The following is a 21,059-nucleotide window of genomic DNA, read 5'->3' on the forward strand; positions in this document are numbered from 1 at the left end:
AGACAGGAAGCGGCCGCGCATTACGCCGGCAGGGCAATGAAACATCGAACAGGCAGGCCGAGAGCCACGCCAAGAAGCTACCCCGTGATTGGTGGAAGGAAGGTGAAGGAAGCGAGACACTGATTATCTACCGACCGATGGGATGACACCAAGAGTGCAAAGCGCTCGGCCAATAGGAGTAGAGGACGCGAGTAGTGGACGATAGGTTCAACCATCAATATACAACGTATGTGATCAATGATTCCATAATACAGAATATAGAGACCTTTATAAAACCGATACAACGTACATGATCAATGATTCTATAATACAGAATATAGAGTCCTTTATAAAACCGATACACGTACATGATCAATGATTCTATAATACAGAATATAGACAACAACAGGCATTTTAAGGCCATTTTCCCTCCAAGAGCAGGGGTTAGCCTATAATACAGAATATAGAGACCTTTATAAAACCGATACAACGTACATGATCAATGATTCTATAATACAGAATATAGAGTCCTTTATAAAACCGATACACGTACATGATCAATGATTCTATAATACAGAATATAGACAACAACAGGCATTTTAAGGCCATTTTCCCTCCAAGAGCAGGGGTTAGCCTATAATACAGAATATAGAGACCTTTATAAAACCGATACAACGTACATGATCAATGATTCTATAATACAGAATATAGAGTCCTTTATAAAACCGATACACGTACATGATCAATGATTCTATAATACAGAATATAGACAACAACAGGCATTTTAAGGCCATTTTCCCTCCAAGAGCAGGGGTTAGCCTATAATACAGAATATAGAGACCTTTATAAAACCGATACAACGTACATGATCAATGATTCTATAATACAGAATATAGAAACTTTTATAAACCGATACAATGTATGTGATCAATGATTCTATAATACAGAATATAGAGGCCTTTATAAAACCGATACACGTACATGATCAATGATTCTATAATACAGAATATAGACAACAACAACAACAGGCATTTTAAGGCCATTTTCCCTCCAACAGCAGGGGTTAGCCTATAATACAGAATATAGAAACTTTTATAAACCGATACAATGTATGTGATCAATGATTCTATAATACAGAATATAGATAGACCTTTATAAATCGATACAATGTATGTGATCAATGATTCCATAATACAGAATATAGATAGACCTTTATAAACCTGTACAATGTACGTGATCAACGATTATTTAAGGATGTAGTTTTATTAAAATGAATGAAATTATGTCGAAGCGATGAGAAACTCTGCCATGTTTGTGCAATTTCACGTGGAGAGACCATTTCAGAGACAGGTGTATTACAAGTGATTCAAGGAGGGTTGAGAAATGGAAGGGAATGTTCGAATTCCCGGAGAGGTGCTTCAGCAGGAAGGGTGGGGTAGGGTTTGGACGTGGGGTTTAGTGAGACATTACCCCCAGACCGCATGCACCTGTCGGCTTGAGTGGTGGTGGTGGGGTGGCCAAATACCACCGTTTACGGGAGGAACAAATAGCAATATTCAATGAAAGGATCCGAGAGACGTCGGCGTTGATTTGTAAACAACGGTCTTATGAGCGACACGTGCGGCATGTCAAACGAGTCCGTGAGCATGGGTGGAGCAGGTGGAGACAGAGAGGGGTGGGGGCGAAGTACACTCAGAAAGATGGACCGGTTAGGAATAGAAAGGCGGGAAAGAAAGAGCAAGGCAGGTTGATGGACAGGATGAGGAATATGGAGGACTGGGGAGGATGTGGCGGGAGTACGTTGACAAATGTGATGGCTGGTGAATATTCAGGGGGAGGAGGTTCGACGTGATCGGTGGAAGGCGGGAGGCGCTGCCCAAGAGGGCGGGCGCTCGGACATCGAGCCCCGCCCCCCAAAGCGCGTCACGTTCGGTGCCAGCTCTGCATCTTCGCACACGGACCGATCGAGAGCTGCAGAGATGCCTGAGATTCTCGCACTGCCCTGCGTCCTCCTGCTGTCGACACTCACACCGGTCAGTTTAGCGTCTGCGCGCTGTATACGTCACACCTGCGCACGTCTGTCCGTCCGTATCTGTGTGTCCTGTTCATTGGTGTTCAGGGACGTGTTGCATGTCGTACAGGTACCCGTGTATATCAGTACGGATAATACTATTAGGATGTCCTGGTAGGTTCAGCCATCAATTTGGATGTTTTGCTCTGCCAATTGTTCAAAGCGATATATACTATACCTGCACAAAACGCTCTTACCTTTTACTTCGGTACCGGTATCATCTATGAATTATAATCTGCATGTCGGGTCACGTGAGCGCTCACTTTAAACTTGCTTTGCAAGAAAAAGGACATGAATTCGGTGTTAAAGGACTGATCGAATTCGACAGCTTGATCATTAAGTGGGTGTCCTGGCACAGGGATACAAATTATACATTTAAAGGGTTCTTTCAGCTAATAACGGACAATTTAACAAAATCGTTAAAATAGGTGAGTACGAACCCATCCATGAGTTGGGGAGTTGGAACAATTTAATTTCCTTTTGAATCTGTCGGCACGTCAGACCACGAAATTGCTGATCACTCCTGGTTATCGATGCTCACATTGAAATCCATTTTGTTATTATGCACAGTAATTATTTATTTATTGCCCAATTTGTTTAATTACGTCCAATGATGGTTGTCCATTGAGCCATGCGTGCAGGACCACCAAGCACCTCGTGTCGTCAGCCTGGCACGAAATTGCCATGAATTTATGTCGTCCGTTGTCGTGTGTTGTCTCCATTCGATCCTCACTTTTGATACACTCGATTGTGCAATTTACCTTTCATGTAAAGGGCGAGCCAATATCTGTTTTACAAACTCTACACACGTACCCTTTATATCGGGACGTTTCATCACTGTTGGTTTTGGAGGCTTTCTTCTTTTTTTAAAATGTCTTTCACCTTTCCTCTTCCTTCCCACCTCCACCTCCTGTGCACCTGTTTAGTTAATTAACCTCAATGTGTGGAGAACGATTAATAAGAGGCTCTGTGTAAAGGTGTAAATGTATCTTTCACTCCAGGTTCGCATGCACTGGACGTGTGCATGTAATTGCGCTTCTAGCACCTGCAGTTTTAGGGATTTGTCTTACACCTGGGGATTGTCATATGGAGAAGGTATTTCTCTACGGCATCGCGGGCATCAATCTGCGTACAGGTGTCGAAGGTGGTGTTTTTCGCACATTTCGATGGAGCTGGGTTTGTTTTGTTTTTTCCTTTGATAAAATAATGCGCAAACTCGTGGGTTTGGGCATTTATTCCCAATGTGATCAGACATTAGATTATTGGTCGTGGGTTTGAGCATTTATTCCCAATGTGATCAGACATTGGATTATTGGTCGTGGGTTTGAGCATTTATTTGCAATGTGTTCAGACATTGGATTATTGGCCGTGGGTTTGAGCATTTATTCCCAATGTGATCAGACATTGGATTATTGGTCGTGGGTTTGAGCATTTATTCCCAATGTGATCAGACATTGGATTATTGGTCGTGGGTTTGAGCATTTATTCCCAATGTTATCAGACACTGGATTATTGGTCGTGGGTTTGAGCATTTATTCCCAATGTGATCAGACATTGGATTATTGGTCATGGGTATGAGCATTTATTCCCAATGTGATCAGACATTGGATTATTGGTCGTGGGTTTGAGCATTTATTCCCAATGTGATCAGACATTGGATTATTGGTCGTGGGTTTGAGCATTTATTCCCAATGTGATCAGAAACTGGATTATTGGTCATGGGTTTTAGCATTTATTCCCAATGTGAACAGACACTGGATTATTGGTCGTGGGTTTGAGCATTTATTCCCAATGTGATCAAACACTGGATTATTGGTCGTGGGTTTGAGCATTTATTACCAATGCGATCAAACACTGGATTATTGGTCGTGGGTTTGAGCATTTATTACCAATGTGATCAAACACTGGATTATTGGTCGTGGGTTTGAGCATTTATTCCCAATGTGATCAGACACTGGATTATTGGTCGTGGGTTTGAGCATTTATTCCCACTGTGATCAAAAACTGGATTATTGGTCATTCAGTGCCCTGAGGCGCCACAAACAGACTCCTATGGACGACGGCGAAGCGATCGGCACTCGAGTCACGGCTCATGCGTCCGGATGTCTCTCTTTTTCCAACAACCTCGCCCCCCCCACCCCCCCACCTCCCTTTGGCACGGACATTTTGCAGCGCAAGGTCGACCTGTAAGCCAAGCCCCACGGCCCAAAAGACGCGTAAATTTACGTTCGGCTGGGAAAATGGTGAAACGTTTAATGGGCTCACAAAGTTTGCGCCGCAGGAGCAAAGGCTCCAAAGGCTCCTCGGAACGCACTGCAGAGCTTCGGCCGCCCAAGTACGTGACTCGAATTACTTACACGAATCCGCCAGAACAATGACGTGTTTATTTCTATATATCCGCAATATTGTCTTGCACTATGCACCACCTTAACCCACCTGCAGCACCTCTTCCCCCAGCAATTCAACTTCCATACCTACCCGGTGCACCCTTATTTCATGCAATGGTGATGATTGTGTAAAAGGAGTTCCCAACAGCCAATTGCACAAAGGTGTTGATTGAATTGGCTGTATACTTGTCGGGCATTGCTTTCGCTCAGCAGAATCCACTGAGTGACCTGGTGGTGTCACCTGCGTGGATTTTATGCGGTTGTTCGTCTTGTGACCTGTCGTGAAACACCATGTTTTGGTTGCACTTGTGGTGTTTGCGTGACGTGCCGTGTGCAATGACACACCGTGATAAGTGCATTTTGAGGTTTGTTCCTCGGACGAGGTGCTGTGTAGGCCCTGCTGTGCAGGTGGCATCCCACCATTGGCTCATCAAGCTTGATGCGTCTCACAGGTGTTGGGGATTCTTCCAGAATGCGACTTCATGCTGGAGCTCAACAAGAAGCAAGATGAGTGTGGTTATGCGTTACATCAGGAAGACACTCTGCACCTGCAGCACACCTCACCTCTTGGCAAGTCCATCGAAGTGCACGACATCATGACAAACCATGAGGCAAAAAATATTTTGGAGAATAATTTACACACCATTGGGTTTGTCTTAACCTCCGACTATCCTGTCTTGGTTCACCTGTCCTCTCAGTCATTCATCTTTCTGGAGCATCACCATGTCACACTCACCCAGCCAGAAATCCATCCTTTGTTATTCTTCCCACATCTAGGTAAACTACTTGCCTCCATTACTTCAACCAACCTTTCTCTCGACCTCATGGAATTGCCTTCCTGAGTCTGTCCAATCATGTTCTTCCATCCGCTCCTTCAAGATTGCGAGACGTTACTATTTCTTGACATTCCCTGTTCCCGTTCCTGATCTCTTCTTCTGTCATATATCTTCCTCAACAGCTCAGCTGTACTTTTACACTCTCGCCCTATTTGTTAGCTTTTACAGTTCTGCTTACCTGTCCTTTATGTACTTATCCACTTTGCCATGTCCGTGTCCCAAAAAAATTTTTTTTAATTGCTCAGCTGGATCATACATATATAGTCCAAACATGTTTTTTTTTACTTATAAGGAGGAACATTTATAAATGACAATACATGTGCTTGGAGTAAATGAGGAAAATAAGCAAATCATTTATGCTCTTGACGAGGCATGCTAAATTGACGGTTGCACCACGTGTTTAAATTGATGGTTAAACAGCTGTCATGGTGCACTGTGCCACCCTTTCACATTGGCAAACCCAGCCATTGCCATTTTGCTTCTGCTACTAGGTACCGAAACAACCAGAACACTGCCAGGGCTGGCCTCTCCACGGAATGTTCTTATATCACAGGCAGAGCCAATAACAGGAAGTCCTCACTCCAGTATTTGGGGTATTCTTTGTCCAGTGAGCATACAGGGCTTGGTGGTGCTTCAGAGTTGTTCCAAGGCACACAAATCATGTGGCATATTTAACTCTTTCCTGTTCTGTGGCCTTACCCGCCCTGCCTTGTTTTCCATCTACTCAGTGTATCAAAGGCTGAAGATAAGTCGTGGAGGTTGTCATCATTCCACAAAATAATTTGAAACCTTTTTTTTTTTAGAGAGATGTTCAACAAATTAATGGCAATGTCCATAACAAATTGCTCGAAATAATTATTGACCACGAGCTGATAAATAAACAAGTTTAAAAAAAACATTTGCATAAAATATGTCATAATACAATGGAGCTAATGCGCATATGGTGATATATATATATATATATATATGGTGAAATATTATGGTTTGGGGCAGCTTTGCTGCATCAGGGCCTGGGCAGCTCACCATCATAGAATCCACTATGATTTCTTCATTGTACCAGAGGATGCTTGAGGATAATGTGAGGCCATCTGTTGGAAAGTTGAAGCTCAACCGAAGGTGGACCTTGCAACATGACAATGACCCTAAACATACCAGTAAATCCACCAAGGAATGGCTGAAAAGAAAGAAATGAAGGGTTCTGGAATGGCCAAGTCAAAGCCCGGATCTAAATCCCATCGAGATGTTGTGGGGGGATTTGAAACGACCCGTGCATGCAAGAAACCCCTCAAACATCGCACAGCTGAAATAATTCTGCATGGAGTAGTGGGCAAAAATTTCTCCCAGTCGATGTCAGAGACTGGTAGACAGTTATAAGAAACGCTTACTTGAGGTTGTTTCTGCCAAAGGGGGCAATACCACCTATTAGAGCCAAGGGTGTACTTACTTTTTCCACATGCGAAATTTGCATTTATGTTTATTTAAATTATACAATGGACTACAAAATGTAAATGTTTCATGATATTTGTTATATTATATCACCTTTATCCACCAATATTGTTGAAATGAAGATCAAATAGCTGTATGTTGAAATATGTCGAAAAAGTCAAAACTTTACATGGGGTGTACTTACTTTTTCACGTGACTGTGCACATATACAATGCTCTCTCTCATGCACAGATGAGTCAAAGCTCCACCTTTGACTCATCTGTCCAGAGCACATTGTTCCAGAAGTGCTGGTCTTTGCCTCGGTGTTCATTGGAAAACTTTAGTCTTGCCCTGATGTTCTTTCTGGACAGCAAAGGTTTCCTCCTGGCACACCTCACACGTAGATCATATTTGTGCAGCCTCTTTCTCATGGTGGACTCGTGCACTTTGACATCAACAGTGGCAAGAGCTACCTGTGGGTCCCGTGATGACATTCTGGGGTTCTTAGAGACTTCTTTCAGCATCTTGCGGGCTGCTCTCGGGCTGAACTTGCTGGGTCGGCCTGGCCTGAACAAGTTGGCAGTTGTTTGGAATCCTCTCCACTTGTAGATGATCTTCCGGACAGTCGAATGATTGATTTCAAATTGTTTGGAGATCTTTTTAAATCCCTTTCCAGACTCGTAGGTATCTATAACCTTCTTTCTGAAGGCCTCAGAGAGCTCTTTTGATCTAGGCATAGTGACGCCGCACACTTCAACAACAAAGAGCAAACCGAACTAAATGTCTGAGGTTTAAATAAGACAGGTTCCTCCAAGATCCTCTCGAACGATGTTGTAATCATTTGCACCTGAGCTGGTGCACCTGATTCTAATTTTAGGTATTTGAAGTAGTGATAAATGTAGGGGTGTACTTACTTTTTCCACATGCGAAATTTGCATTTATGTTTATTTAAATTATACAATGGACTACAAAATGTAAATGTTTCATGATATTGTTATATTATATCACCTTTATCTATCAATATTGTTGAAATGAAGATCAAATATCTTTATGTTGAAATATGTTGAAAAAGTCAAAACTTTACATGGGGTGTGCTTACTTTTTCATGTGACTGTATAGACACGCACACACAACACAGTATATCTAATGCAGGGTCCTCATTAAGTCCTCGTATAACTTTAAAGTTTAACAACTTTGGATGTGTACATGACACTATAGTTCAAATTTTTAGACTTCAACAAAACCATCATCTTTCGTAATATATCGTTCAAGCCGATTTTGCAACTCATATAAAACATTCTCCAGTTGCTGCTGGGTAATTAGATTCATTTAAGTTGTGCTCATAGCCCAAGTTCATCCAAAGAATGTTGTTTTGATGAATAAACAACGGCTTTAACATGGCCCTATAAAAGTAGCCCAATGGGGACAGGTCAGGAAAACGCGGTTTCCAAGCAGTTGGTCCACATCGACCGATCCACTTGTCTGGGAAGGATGTCATGCAATAACTGTCGCATGTTCAAAGCATAGTGACAGGCTGCACCGTCTTTCAAAAAGAAGATGCTGTCTGAAAGATTTACTCATTGTAGTTTAGTGACAAATTCTGCAACATTGCAAAGTAACGTTCACCATTGATTGTTCTTCAATGTGAACTGAAAATGAAAGGAGCAATGATGCATGAGAGCACACCAAGCATTTCATTTTTGGTGAGTCTCTTTCATGTTGCCAGACTTCCTGAGGTTTTTTGGTCCGTTAAATGCGGAAATTGTGGTGGTGGAAATTGCCACTGAATATTGCCTCATCAGGAAATGTCGACTTATCAAGAAACTCAAGGGAATTGTGGATTTTATTGTTTGAACTGTTCACAGAAATCTACCCAACATGGTAGTCTACTTTCTGTAAAATTTGAACCACTTGAATTTTATAAACATGTTCATGCAATTTCACTTTGATTTTGAAAACTGTTGACTGTGGGATGTTTAGGTCACCAGGTACTTGTTGCAACGACTTTTGTGGACGTCTTTAAAAACACACTCGAGTCACAAAATTTTGCCACTTGCATCTTGACTCAGACTTGACAAAATTGACTTGGATTTGAAACTTGGTGTCTGCGGAATTGCAAATGGAGTTTATAATGATTTGTCGACAATGTATTGAAAATAATAGTTGAATAAACATGGAATGAAATGGGGTTTAAAATAAATGGTAATTTATTTTCTGTTGTGGGCGTGCGTGGCCACAGCCTTCGGGTGGCATATCGTTCACCACTGAGGTGAAAGGGAGGGTTTACTCTCCAGACAGCATACGACATGCAAGCAGCAAGCATCAATATTACCAAGGTGGCTTCGTGGGAAACCTCAAACCATGAACATTCGTGCCATGGGAAACTTGGCCCCTGATCAATAACACCATGCACGTCCCGACAACATAAAATGTTTTTGTGCTGATTAAAATTTGTAGGGTGACTTGGATTATTCCAACTTCATCAATTATTCTAAATGGTATCATGACTTTTCTTTTCAAAAGCACAATGTAAAAAAAGGTACGGCATCTTAAAAGACAACGATAGAAATGAATAAGTTATACGTTTCATTTTAGCGTACATAAATAGCCCCGAGTGGGCTGACGGTCATCTCTTGAGGTTGTAGTCCAGACCTCTGATGATTTGGGGGGACCCTCCCTGGGAGCTCCCCTGATACAAAATCGAAAAATCTAAGACATGACAATTGTGCGGGCCAGAGTAGAGGGGCTGTATCTGGTTTCAGAGCACTCGTTTGGTAAATATGGGACGAGTAGGGATCTGAAGTTTCAGGGGGTATCCACTTGGGAGCCCCCATGATCCAACGTTGAAGCCTGAGTGATTGTGCGGCTACTCTCTTGTATTCATGTGTCAAGTTTCAGAACAATCAGCCGAGTGATGAGGGAGGAGTAGCAAAAATAGCAAAAGGTTAACGGATGGGCGGACGGACCGACATCCGGATATCACGACCCATTTTATAATGTCATCTCTTCAATAATCGAGATGAGATGACCGAATAAATACACAAGTAAATAATTAAGATCTCCTCACACGTTCCACATTGAATGCTTTGATTCTACATGTAAACCATTTCACAATGACCTGAGGTTACTGACTAGTCTCATGTACATATGTTCAAGTAGGTACACTAGCTATAAGAATAAATTTAACAAATATATTTTTTGCTGGGAACAAAGACCAAAAATGTCAACGGTATGAAGTTGACAAATAAAAACTTAAGTTGAACAGCTTTTCAGAGCATATATTGCAATAAACGAAGCCCTTTGTCTAAATTCCTTGATAGCTTGTACTCCAAAGTTTATAAGTAAATGTGGGATTTGACAAAAGTTGAAGTCATACTTCAGTAACTTGAGACTTGACACTTGGCTCAAATGACTTATTGACTTCTCTGGTCGATTGCCACAGTCTTCTCACCGATTCAAGGCCGAGATCGTGGTTTATCTTTCAGTGGCCCAGTTTCATTGAACATTTTCATCCAAGAGTTGTTAATAGAGTTTCTATGTCGTGCATCTTTCCTGTAATGAGCAGTGAATATTCTTCTCACAGCTGTTCTGGACTTCTGTGGCCATGTTGCCATGCACAGTTAACCTTTTCTTCTAATGTTGCCATGTTGCCATTCATCTGAAATGAAATAACATGAAAATTGACATTACAAAACGTTAAACTAATTATACTTTCATATGCCATTCACCGTTTGCTTCGATCATGTGTACATCCAAAGTTCTTCAAGCTTTGGGGGTTTTTTTATACATAGTCTAGGCTCGCGGAAGAGCTAGTATGAGTCCGCTGAACGGATAAGAACAAAAGGAGCAACAGAGAGGGGGGGAAACAGCAACAGCAGACAAAGGGAGGCAGACATACGATAGGTGTGTGGAGGAATGGGGGGCAGGAGATAATGCATGGGGTAGACAAGATTTATACAGAAGGGAAAGGAAGGAAAACTGGAAATTCTGAAAGAGGAGGGATTGAGCTGTGGCCGGGGAGGTGGGGGGGGGGGGGGGGCTTTGGAGAGGCGATTAACGAGGGTAGATAAGATCATGGTTGTGGATTGGGGCAATCTGGGCAGCGGTGACTGTCTGTCTGCTGCTGCTGTCTTTTAAGACTTCTGTCTTTTAAGACCTGGAGGGAAGGATGAGATTGAAGAGCATGTGGTACTTGGATCCACAGGTGGGAAAAATAGGAACGAATGAGTGGAGGTGAGCAGTAGGGGGAGGGAGGAGGGTGCAAAACCAGAAAGGAAAGGGTCTGTGATGAGACCACTGACCATGGTCTGTGATGAGCATGTGAGAAGACAGAGAGACCACTGACCTGTCTGTGATGGCGAAGTAATAGGGCAATAGACTCAGCTTCATCGTGGGAGATTCCAATAATCTTGGGGGCCTTGGTTTCCATGGCGTCAAGCTGAGCAAGATGAGGCAGGGGAGCCAGGCCCAGAGGGAAGAGCAGTACTCCATCAAGCTGTGGATGAAGGCCGTGTATCTGGATAGGAGTTCAGGTGCCAAGGAAGGCCTTTGTATGATGTAGGATGCTTCATCATCAGCTGACTTTGGAGGGAGACTATGAAATGTCGTTTTCCTTTGAAAGATCATGGCTGATGTTGAGACCCAGGACTTTGAAAGACTGAATTTCCTCAAGAGGAGACTTAAGAACATAGATAGGAGTGTTTGTCAGATGATCCTTTCGGAGAGAGATAGTGATAGTGTGAGATTTGGCAGGATTGAAAGACATATTCCAAGTGTTGTACATATATACACAAAGAATTAAGTTAAGCACCCCCCCCCCCCCCCGTTTTTTTACAACCTCGCACATTACAAGTTTGTTGTCGTCAAAACAGTGTAATATACCCATGATATTGCTATATTTTCTGGAGAAGTGATATTATGGTCACATAAAAACATAACAATCATGCCGTTTTCAATATTTTATTCTGAATAATTTAAGGTGAAATTTTTTGGGAATTTTAGGCATATTTTCACCTCAATTTAAGTATGGAGCTATAGGTCCATCACGGACAGTGTGGATGACGTTTATGTTTTCTAACGTACAGTCATTGTTCTGAGAAGACCTCTAGCGATCTTTGCGTCAATAACGTGTGTAGGACCCACGTGATCGGATCACTGACTCAACCCTACGTCTCATAGACCCTGTAAGCCGTCGTATGCGTTGCTGTGGCAGGTTGAACCCCCTCGAGCACGTTTGGGACATGTTGGGACGACAAATTGCGAAGATGGTCCCTCCAATAGCCAATCTGGATGAATTGGAACGTGCATTACATCGGGAATGGAACAACCTGCCACAGCAACGCATACGACGGCTTACAGGGTCTATGAGACGTAGGGTTGAGTCAGTGATCCGATCACGTGGGTCCTACACACGTTATTGACGCAAAGATCGCTAGAGGTCTTCTCAGAACAATGACTGTACGTTAGAAAACATAAACGTCATCCACACTGTCCGTGATGGACCTATAGCTCCATACTTAAATTGAGGTGAAAATATGCCTAAAATTCCCAAAAAATTTCACCTTAAATTATTCAGAATAAAATATTGAAAACGGCATGATTGTTATGTTTTTATGTGACCATAATATCACTTCTCCAGAAAATATAGCAATATCATGGGTATATTACACTGTTTTGACGACAACAAACATGTAATGTGCGAGGTTGTACAAAAACGGGGGGGGGTGCTTAACTTAATTCTTTGTGTATATTTGCTTGTGATTTTATTTGTGATTGCTTGTGTTTTTTTTTGTGATTGCTTGTGATTTTTGTGATTGCCAGCTTGTGATTTTTTTTTTGAAGGTCTGAAGAGAGGGAAGAGGCTGCAGCCTGTCTGAAGGATGAGGGATGTCACGGCAGAGGGTAGAGTCATCAGCAAATAGGTGAAGAGGATTTACCAAAGAGTCAAAGAGATCATTGATGAAGATCGCAAATAGGATTGGGCCCAGAACACTGCCTTGGGGCACTGCAGCCTTGACATGAAGTGAAGATGGAAGGATTCCGTTGAGAGCAACCTGTTGACTGTGAGAGTAGAGGTAGTCAGTAAGCCATGTGTGGTATTGGGCTTCAATGCCACAAGTAGAGAGTTTGAAGAGTAAGACAGGTTGCAAGGCAGAATGGCAGACTGTATCAACAGCACAAGATGTGTCCAGAGAGACGGCCCTGATCTCATGTCTGATATTGAGGACCTCCATCCATTGTTGGGTGAGTAGAAGGTGAGTAGAAGCCTTCGCTATCACAGACAGGTTTTGTCCAACATGAAGTGACCTGGTCTGAATTCAAATTGGTGATCCGAGATGAGGTTGTTGGAGAAAAGGAAGGTTTTCATATCAACTGCGATGATGGATTCCATGATGTTGCTGATGATTGAAAGTAAGCTGGTAGGTCTGTATTTAAGGGGATCTATTTTAGCACCTTTTTATGTGATACATAAAACCAATGATGTTGGTGTATTTCCAAGCAAATAGAAGATGACCTAGCACCAAGGACAGGCAGAAAGAGAATGTGCAAGAGCAGCAGAGCAGGTTTTTAGGGCATGTGAGCTGATGCCGTCCGGTCCAGTAGCAGTCAGAGTTGAGGGGTGCCTTCTCCACCTCCTCTTTGAAAGAAACTTACCCACCTTCTCAGGTGTAAAAGACAGAGTTCAGAAGCAGTTCGGTACAACAAGGAAGGATGGATTTGGAAGCAAACACAGAATTGAAGCATTCAATCTTCCCACGAGAGTGTCAGCTGTGGTGCCATTTCAAGAATGAGAAGGGCTTGAACGGGAGCATACAACAGAGAAAGACTTGACAAGGTACCACAAGGTTTTTTAGGAAGGAGCAAGTTTGACAGTTAATTCTTGAAGCTGGACAGATGTTGTTTTCTGGCTCTCCTGAGAGTGGAAACACACTTGTTTCTGTCTTTTTGGAATGCACTGAGATTGCCTTCGGTCGGATTTGCCTTCCAGGAAGAAAAAGCACGTTTCAGAGCAACTGCCTCACCACAATATTCAGTGTACCATGGGTGGGTTGAAGGGTGGGATCATTGAAGACGAGATGGGATTAATCTGTGCATGAGGGACAGCAGGTTTCTGTGGAAGAATTCCCAAGCTGGGTTCACATCAGAAGCAGTGGATATGGGAGACCAGCCATGAAAAGAGAGGGTTGCTTGCAGTCCCTGCCAATCTGCCTGAGTGAAATGCCAGCCTCCCTAGCGTTGAGGCAGCTCTCTCAGAATAGCCAGAGAGATGTTGACTTTCACAATGGAGCAGATGATCAGATGACCCAATTGGGGCAGAGGAAGAGCAGAAGGCATTTGTGGAAGCAGAAGTCATCACTAAGTCCAGAAGGGAGGATTTGCCATTGGAAGAAATCCGGGTTGGAAACATCACAGATTGAATCAGTCCCATCAAGTCACAGAAGTAATTTGCTGAGGTCCCATGGCTGGTGATAGAGGTCCCAACACCCAGCTAAATTGCATGGTAACAATTATTGAAATCATCACGTATGCAACATATGAGGAATTGACTGAATAGTTTGTGGTTATATTATTTTATACTTCCTGCAGGTGTGCAAACCAGCGACTCTGAGCCTATACACCACTCATGTACACAACCTAGGCACAAAAATTTACATAACTCAAAATGGCATGAATATTTATATTTGTAGACCTCTCTATGCATTGTCCAGAGGGATTATTCAGCATTATATGTGCTGTGGTTACGACATTTTTCCCATTCAGAAGTAATCGCGCAACTTGCATCACACATATAATAATACCAGGGGTTGCATGTGCACGTGCTTTTTACGTCATGTTGCCTTTATCGGGTACGAAGGGCCTGTTTTTGTTAAATCAGTGAAAACTCTCATCTCCAAAATATCACAAAATTTGAACATTCGTCGATTCAAACTTCCTGGCAAAATGGCATCTGAGTTTGTGAAGGCAATCTGAGCATCTGATTTTTTTTTTTTTTTTTTTTTGTATACAAGATCGAGGCTCGTGAAAGAGCGAACATTAATCACACAGAAAGACAAACCGACACATAAAACATATAACATCGGGAGCGGTAGACAAGATGGGGAGAGAGGGGGAAGGACACAAACACAACATTTGAGAGCAGGGACCGAGAGACATGGAGACATCGAGAGATCTGAGAGAGGGCGAGGGCTTTGGGGGGGGGGGCATGGGAAGGGGGCGGTGGGAGAGGTATAAAACATATGGACACTGCCAGGACTTCCAGGAAAGAAGTTGGAATTTCAAACAAGGTGGATCTGGGGTGAAATTAGCGGGGGTAGAAAAGATCAAGGTTTTGGATGGGGGAAGATAAGAGATGGTGGTGAACAGCTGTTTTAAAGACCTGGAGGGAGGAGTGGGATTGAAGGGAGTGAGGGAGTTTGTTCCAGAGGCGGGAGAAAAGAGGAATGAAAGAGTGAAGGTGAGCAGAGAGCCGAGATTTCGGCAGTTTAACCATCAGAGGGTTGCTGGCAGATCTTGTGCGACCTGTAGGAATATTTGGGGGACAGAGCACAGAGAGAGCTGGGGGTGCAAGGCCGGAGAGGAGTCGGTAGAAGACAGAAAGACCACCTACCTGCCTGCGGTGAGTGAGTGAAAGGCCCTCAGAGATAGCTTCATCGTGGGAGATTCCAATAATTCTGAAAGCTTTGGTTTCAACAGCGTGAAGCCGAGCTAGGTGTGAGGCAGGAGCACCGGCCCATAGGGGAGAACAGTATTCCATTGAGCTGCGGATGAAAGCCTTGTATGTGGTGAGGAGCTCAGGTGTGCCGAGGAAGGACTTCGCACGACGGAGGATGCCCAGTCGGCGACTGGCTTTGGAGGCCAGCTTGGAAATGTGGTTTTCCCAAGAAAGATCATGGCAGATAGTGAGACCCAAAATCTTGAGCGACAGAACTTCTTGGAGAGGATTGTTGAGAAAGTAGATGGGAGGGTTGTCCAGTCGATCTTTTCGGAGAGACATAGTAAGAGTGTGAGATTTGTCAGGATTGAAAGACATGTTCCACTTGTTTGACCAGTCTGTGATTTTGTCCAGGTCTTCGGAGAGTGAGGAGGCAGCAGACTGCCGATCTGAGGGAAGAGGAATGGAGCGGCAGAGAGTGGAGTCATCAGCAAAGAGATAGAGAGGATTTTCGAGAGAGTCAGAGAGATCATTGATGAAGACCAGAAAAAGCACGGGGCCCAGAACACTGCCTTGGGGAACTCCAGCCTGAACAGGAAGGGAAGATGAGAGAACCCCATTCAGGGCCACACGTTGACGACGACTAGAGAGGAAGTCCGCCAGCCATGCGTGGAGATTTCCATGGATACCAAAGGAGGAGAGTTTGGTGAGCAGAGCGGGGTGCCAGACCGTGTCGAAGGCACGTGATATGTCGAGTGAGACAGCTCTAATTTCCTGTTTGGCATTGAGGACCTCCATCCATTGTTGAGACAGCAGAAGCAGCATGTCCAGAGTAGAGTGACCTGGTCTGAAACCAAATTGATGATCAGAGATCAAGCCATTGGAGAAGAGGAAAGATTTCATATCCGAAGCAATGATGGATTCCATGACTTTGCTGATAATTGGGAGAAGGCTGGTTGGTCTGTAGTTGCTAGGATCTGTTTTTGCACCTTTTTTGTGCAAAGCGGTGATGTTGGCTGATTTCCAAGCAGATGGCAGTTGACCTTGAGCAAAAGAGAGGGTGAAGAGAACAGAGAGAGGGTGAGATAGAGCAGCAGAGCAGGATTTTAGGACCCGTGGGCTGATGCCGTCGGGTCCAGTTGCAGAATCAGAGTCGAGGGTTGACAGAAACTTTTCCACCTTGTCAGGAGAAAAGGACACGGAGTCCAGGAGCAGCAGGGTACGACTGGGTATGGTGGGTACAGAGAGGGATGGGTTTGGGACACAAGATTTAGAGGCAAACACAGAGTTGAGGCATTCAGCTTTTTCACGTGCGGAGTCAGCTGTGTAGCCGTTTGAGGTAAGGGAGGGGATGGAGGGGGAACATACACCAGAAACGGATTTGACCAGACGCCACCAGGATTTGGAAGAGGGAGACAGATAAGAGAGTTCGGTCTTGAGAACGGAGAGATATTGTTTCCTGGCTCTCCTGAGGGTGGACACACACTTGTTTCGGGCTTTGTGAAAGGAAATGAGATTTCCTTCCGTTGGATTTGCTTTCCAGGAGACGAAGGCAAGTTGTTTCTGGGCAACAGCCTCACCACAAGATTCCGTGTACCATGGACGGGAGGAAGGGTATGACAACTGAAGACGAGATGGGATAAATCTGTGCATGAGAGAGAGCAATTTACTTTGGAAGAATTCCCAGGATGAGTTGATGTCAGAGGTGGTAGAGATGGGAGACCAGTCCAGATGATTGATGGCTGCTTGAAGACCGTGCCAGTTGGCCTGAGTGAAATGCCAGACTCGTCGACGCTGAGCAGGCTCCCTGAGGATGGTCAGAGAGATGTCCACTTTAACAAGGACATGATCAGATGATCCGATCGGAGCAGAAGAAGAGCAGCAAACATTTTCAGGGAAGTTAGTCATAACCAAGTCCAGAAGAGAAGATGTTCCGTTGACTGAGATCCGGGTCGGGAAATTGACAGATTGTGTCAGTCCCAGTGAGTCGCAGAAGTCCTTTGCTGAGGAGCCATGGCTGGTGAGAGAGGTACCCACACCCAGCCAACTGGCATGATGACAGTTGAAATCACCACATATGAGGAAGAGAGAGTTGGGATGAGTAGATAGAAGTTGGTCCATATCATCAGACAGCGAGATGTAGATGGAGTCATCACTGTTTGGTGGACGGTACAACACACATATGAACAAGAGGTGGGAGCGAAGGGGAAGCCGTAGCCAGAGGTATTCCTGGGGGTGAGGTGGAGAGAGTGCAGTGCAGGGCGAGTGAGGAAGAGAGTTTTTGATAAAGATAGCAACCCCGCCTCCAGGACGAGGCTCAGGTCTATCATACCGGAGGAGGGAGTAGCCCGGGAGAGATACTATGGAATCAGAGACATCATAAAGGAGGAAAGTTTCTGTTAAGCAGATCACGTCTGGTTTGACAGAAGCAACCTGTATGGAGAGATCAGTTAAGTTTGAACGAAGGCCTCGGATGTTTGAGGTCCATACCGTTAATGAAGAGGAAGGGGGAGCATCAGATACAGAACGGGGGGGAGGAGGGGTAGGGTAAGATGTGGAAGAGGTGGAAGAGGTAGGGAGAGCTGTTGAAGGTGTGTCAGAGATTTCAGAATAGCTCGGAGAAAGGGAAGGATGGGGCGGAGAAAAGGTTTGATGGTGATTGGGTGAGCCACAATGAGGTGTTATTTGAGGAGGGGGAAGAGCGAGGCAGAAGGTTGGGGGAGATGGAGGTGAGAGTTTGAAGGGGGAAGAAGCGGGGAGGACGCTTTGAGGAGGGGGAGTGAGAGGGGGGAAATTGAGAAGCAATGAGGGTGGGGAGATTTGAAGGGGAGGGGTGAGGGGGGAGTTTGGGAGGGAAGGGACAAGGGGAGGGATTTGAAAGGGATGGGATATGGGGGAGAATTGGAGGGGAGGGGTGAGGCAGGAGTCTAGGAGGGGAGGGGTGAGGGGGCGTCTTGGCGGGGAGGGGTGAGGGGGTAGTTTAGGAGGGAGGGGGCAAGGGGGGAGATTTGAAAGGGATGGGTGATGGGGAAGTTTGGAGGGGAGGGGTGATGGGGAAGATTTGGAGGGGAGGGGTTATGGGGAAGATTTGGAGGGGAGGGGTGAGATTTGGATTTTTGAAAGTGTACGATTTATGGGAAACGAACATTTATTGCAAAATGAGTTTCTTGTGACCTTCGAGTTAAAAATACGTTTTAGGACGCTGGATGGAGGATGGAGTGCAGGAGAGTTTAGGGAATGTAGAAAAAAGGCACTATAGGAGATGGATATTTTTTTTGGGATGAATTGATTTGGTGAGCAAGTCGAAAGCAGCCTTTTAAAGAAGAAGAAGAAAAAGGTGTTATAAAATATGACGGAATACATAACTTGAGGGGAAAGTGTAAACATTGAAGGTTAATGAGTGAAAACTATCTGGGGAAATGGGGGAGAAACACGTGGTCGAAGAACGAACGAACGAATAAGAATGAATAAACGAATGAGAACAGAGAAGGAAATGTTTTTGTTTTTTTTGTTTGTTTTTTTTTTAGTTGAGATTTACACAAGGAAGTAGGCTATGGGTGAAAAGTCTGGGAATACAGAGAACGAAAGTTATTGGATCACAAACGACGGACCACTGAGAGAAAAACAAAGCCTCAAGGTTGTACAGTGCACACTGTACAAGGCCTCAAGACACGACACGAATTAACACGATTTTCAATACAGGTATGAAAGATTTGCACCGAAAAATCTTCGTCGGGACACAATATACGTACAACACCATAAATAAATACAGTTTTAACGAAAATACAAATGGGAACAATCACTTAACTTCGATTTCAAATCGTTCGCGACGCGGCAAAGGCCTTGCTCGCGACACGGCAAACAGACGATCAATTTATGAAAGATAAACACCGAGAAACAACCAAAGTTGCACACAATAACTTCACACACCGAAAGATAAATACAGTTTCGACAAAATACAATTGTGAACAGACTTAACTTCGAAAAACGTGGAGACCGTGTGGAGCTTCGAAAATCCCTCCCACCGTCTCCGAGATCTCGCGAGATCTCCAATCAGATGATTTGATGATTCAGATTCAGAATCATCAAATCAGATGATTTGATCATCTGAGCCGTACCTTCGTCCGGTGTGCTGCCATAGCCCATTCCCTGTCTTCTTGTTTGAAGCTGTTGTCTGTTTTACCCCATGTATGTCACAAGGTATTTGTTTTTGCCTTATTCTGCCTTCATAATGTCACCCAACAAGCATCCATAAGGTAGTGCTGAGTCTAGTTATGCAAAGAGGTCGCAGGTTATACTTACAATGAAAGAGAAAGTTGATATTCTGTAGAAATTAGATAAAGGCGAGTTGGTGCGGAACCTGAGGGAGCGCTATGGTGTTGGTAGCACCACTATTTATGATATAAAAAGGCAACATGATAATCTGTTAAAGTTTTATGCCAATTGTGATTCAAATAAGGGCATTAAATGTTTTTTTTAATGTTGCACTATATATTCACATATACCGTAAAAATGGGGGGGAATAGAGACGGCAAGGTGAATAGGGACACAAACTGAAAAAAAGTTCGGAAACCTTTTTCGCTGAAAATTGATAACCATACTGATTTGTTGATATTTGGTTTGAAAGTGTTCTCTTGTTTTTTTTAAAAAGCAACTTATAGTCCCTATTAACCCTATATATGGGTTAAATAGGATTTTTATGGCTGTCCCTATTCACCCATAAAACGTCACTAATACAAAAAAATAATAATCAAGAAATAGGGACAGTTTGGAGAAACTTTTTATCCCATATTTTTTTTCATTGGCACCGTGGTTTATATTATGGGTGCATATTATGTGCATCCATCTGAGCTATCAATTTAGCAATAAGTTGGAAACTCAGGATTGTTTCTTGATAATTATTTTTTAATCCATCATTTAATTAATTTATCATTAAATATTATATTATCATAATTTAATTTATCATTTAATTTAATTTATAATTTATCACTACTTCAAATAGTTCAAATAGTTCAAATTTGAACTTCAAATAGAACTTCAACTTCAAATAGTTCAAATAGTTCAAATATCACGACTACTACTTAGCTCTTTCACGAGCCTCGATCTTGTATACAAAAAAACAAACAAACAAAAAAAAAATACCTAAAATTAGAATCAGGTGCGCCAGCTCAGGTGCAAATGATTAGAACATTGTTGGAGAGGATCTTGGAGTAACCTGTCTTGTTTAAACCTCAGACATTTAGTTTGGTTTGCTCTTTGTTGTTGAAATGTGCGGCATCACCATGCCTAGATCAAAAGAGCTCTCTGAGGCCTTCAGAAAGAAGGTTATATATGCCTACGAGTCTGGGAAGGGATTTAAAAAGATCTCCAAACAATCAATCATTTGACTGTATGGAAGATCATCGACAAGTGGAGAAGATTCCAAAACAACTGCCAACTTGTTCAGGCCAGGCCGCCCCAGCAATTTCAGCCTGAGAGCAGACCACAAGATGCTGAAAGAAGTCTCTAAGAACCCCAGAATGTCATCACGGGACCTATAGGTAGCTCTTGCCACTGTTGATGTCAAAGTGCACGAGTCTACCATAAGAAAGAGGCTGCACAAATTTGATCTACATGGGAGGTGTGCCAGGAGGAAACCTTTGCTGTCCAGAAAGAACATCAGGGAAAAACTAAAGTTTGCCAATTTCATCACGACCAGGACCAGCACT

General features: G+C 43.5%; 1 protein-coding gene across 2 annotated transcripts in view; it reads left to right on the forward strand.

The window, feature by feature from the left end:
* Positions 1 to 1,930: 1,930 nt before the first annotated feature.
* LOC144893004 (vasoactive intestinal polypeptide receptor-like) overlaps positions 1,931 to 21,059 on the forward strand; it is a 156,947-nt gene continuing 137,818 nt past the window's right edge. The window contains exons 1-2 of one of the 2 annotated variants that reach the window (XM_078782245.1): positions 1,937 to 2,012; positions 4,890 to 5,007. In XM_078782245.1, coding sequence (XP_078638371.1) covers positions 1,959 to 2,012; positions 4,890 to 5,007 — 172 coding nt within the window. In that variant the 5' untranslated portion in view covers positions 1,937 to 1,958. Of the gene's footprint in view, positions 2,013 to 4,889; positions 5,008 to 21,059 lie in introns of both variants that reach the window. The other variant, XM_078782246.1, reaches the window with a different exon arrangement.

This window comes from Myxine glutinosa, chromosome 7, assembly GCF_964187855.1.
Source record: "Myxine glutinosa chromosome 7, kmMyxGlut1.1, whole genome shotgun sequence".
In the NCBI taxonomy this organism is placed as follows: domain Eukaryota; kingdom Metazoa; phylum Chordata; class Myxini; order Myxiniformes; family Myxinidae; genus Myxine; species Myxine glutinosa.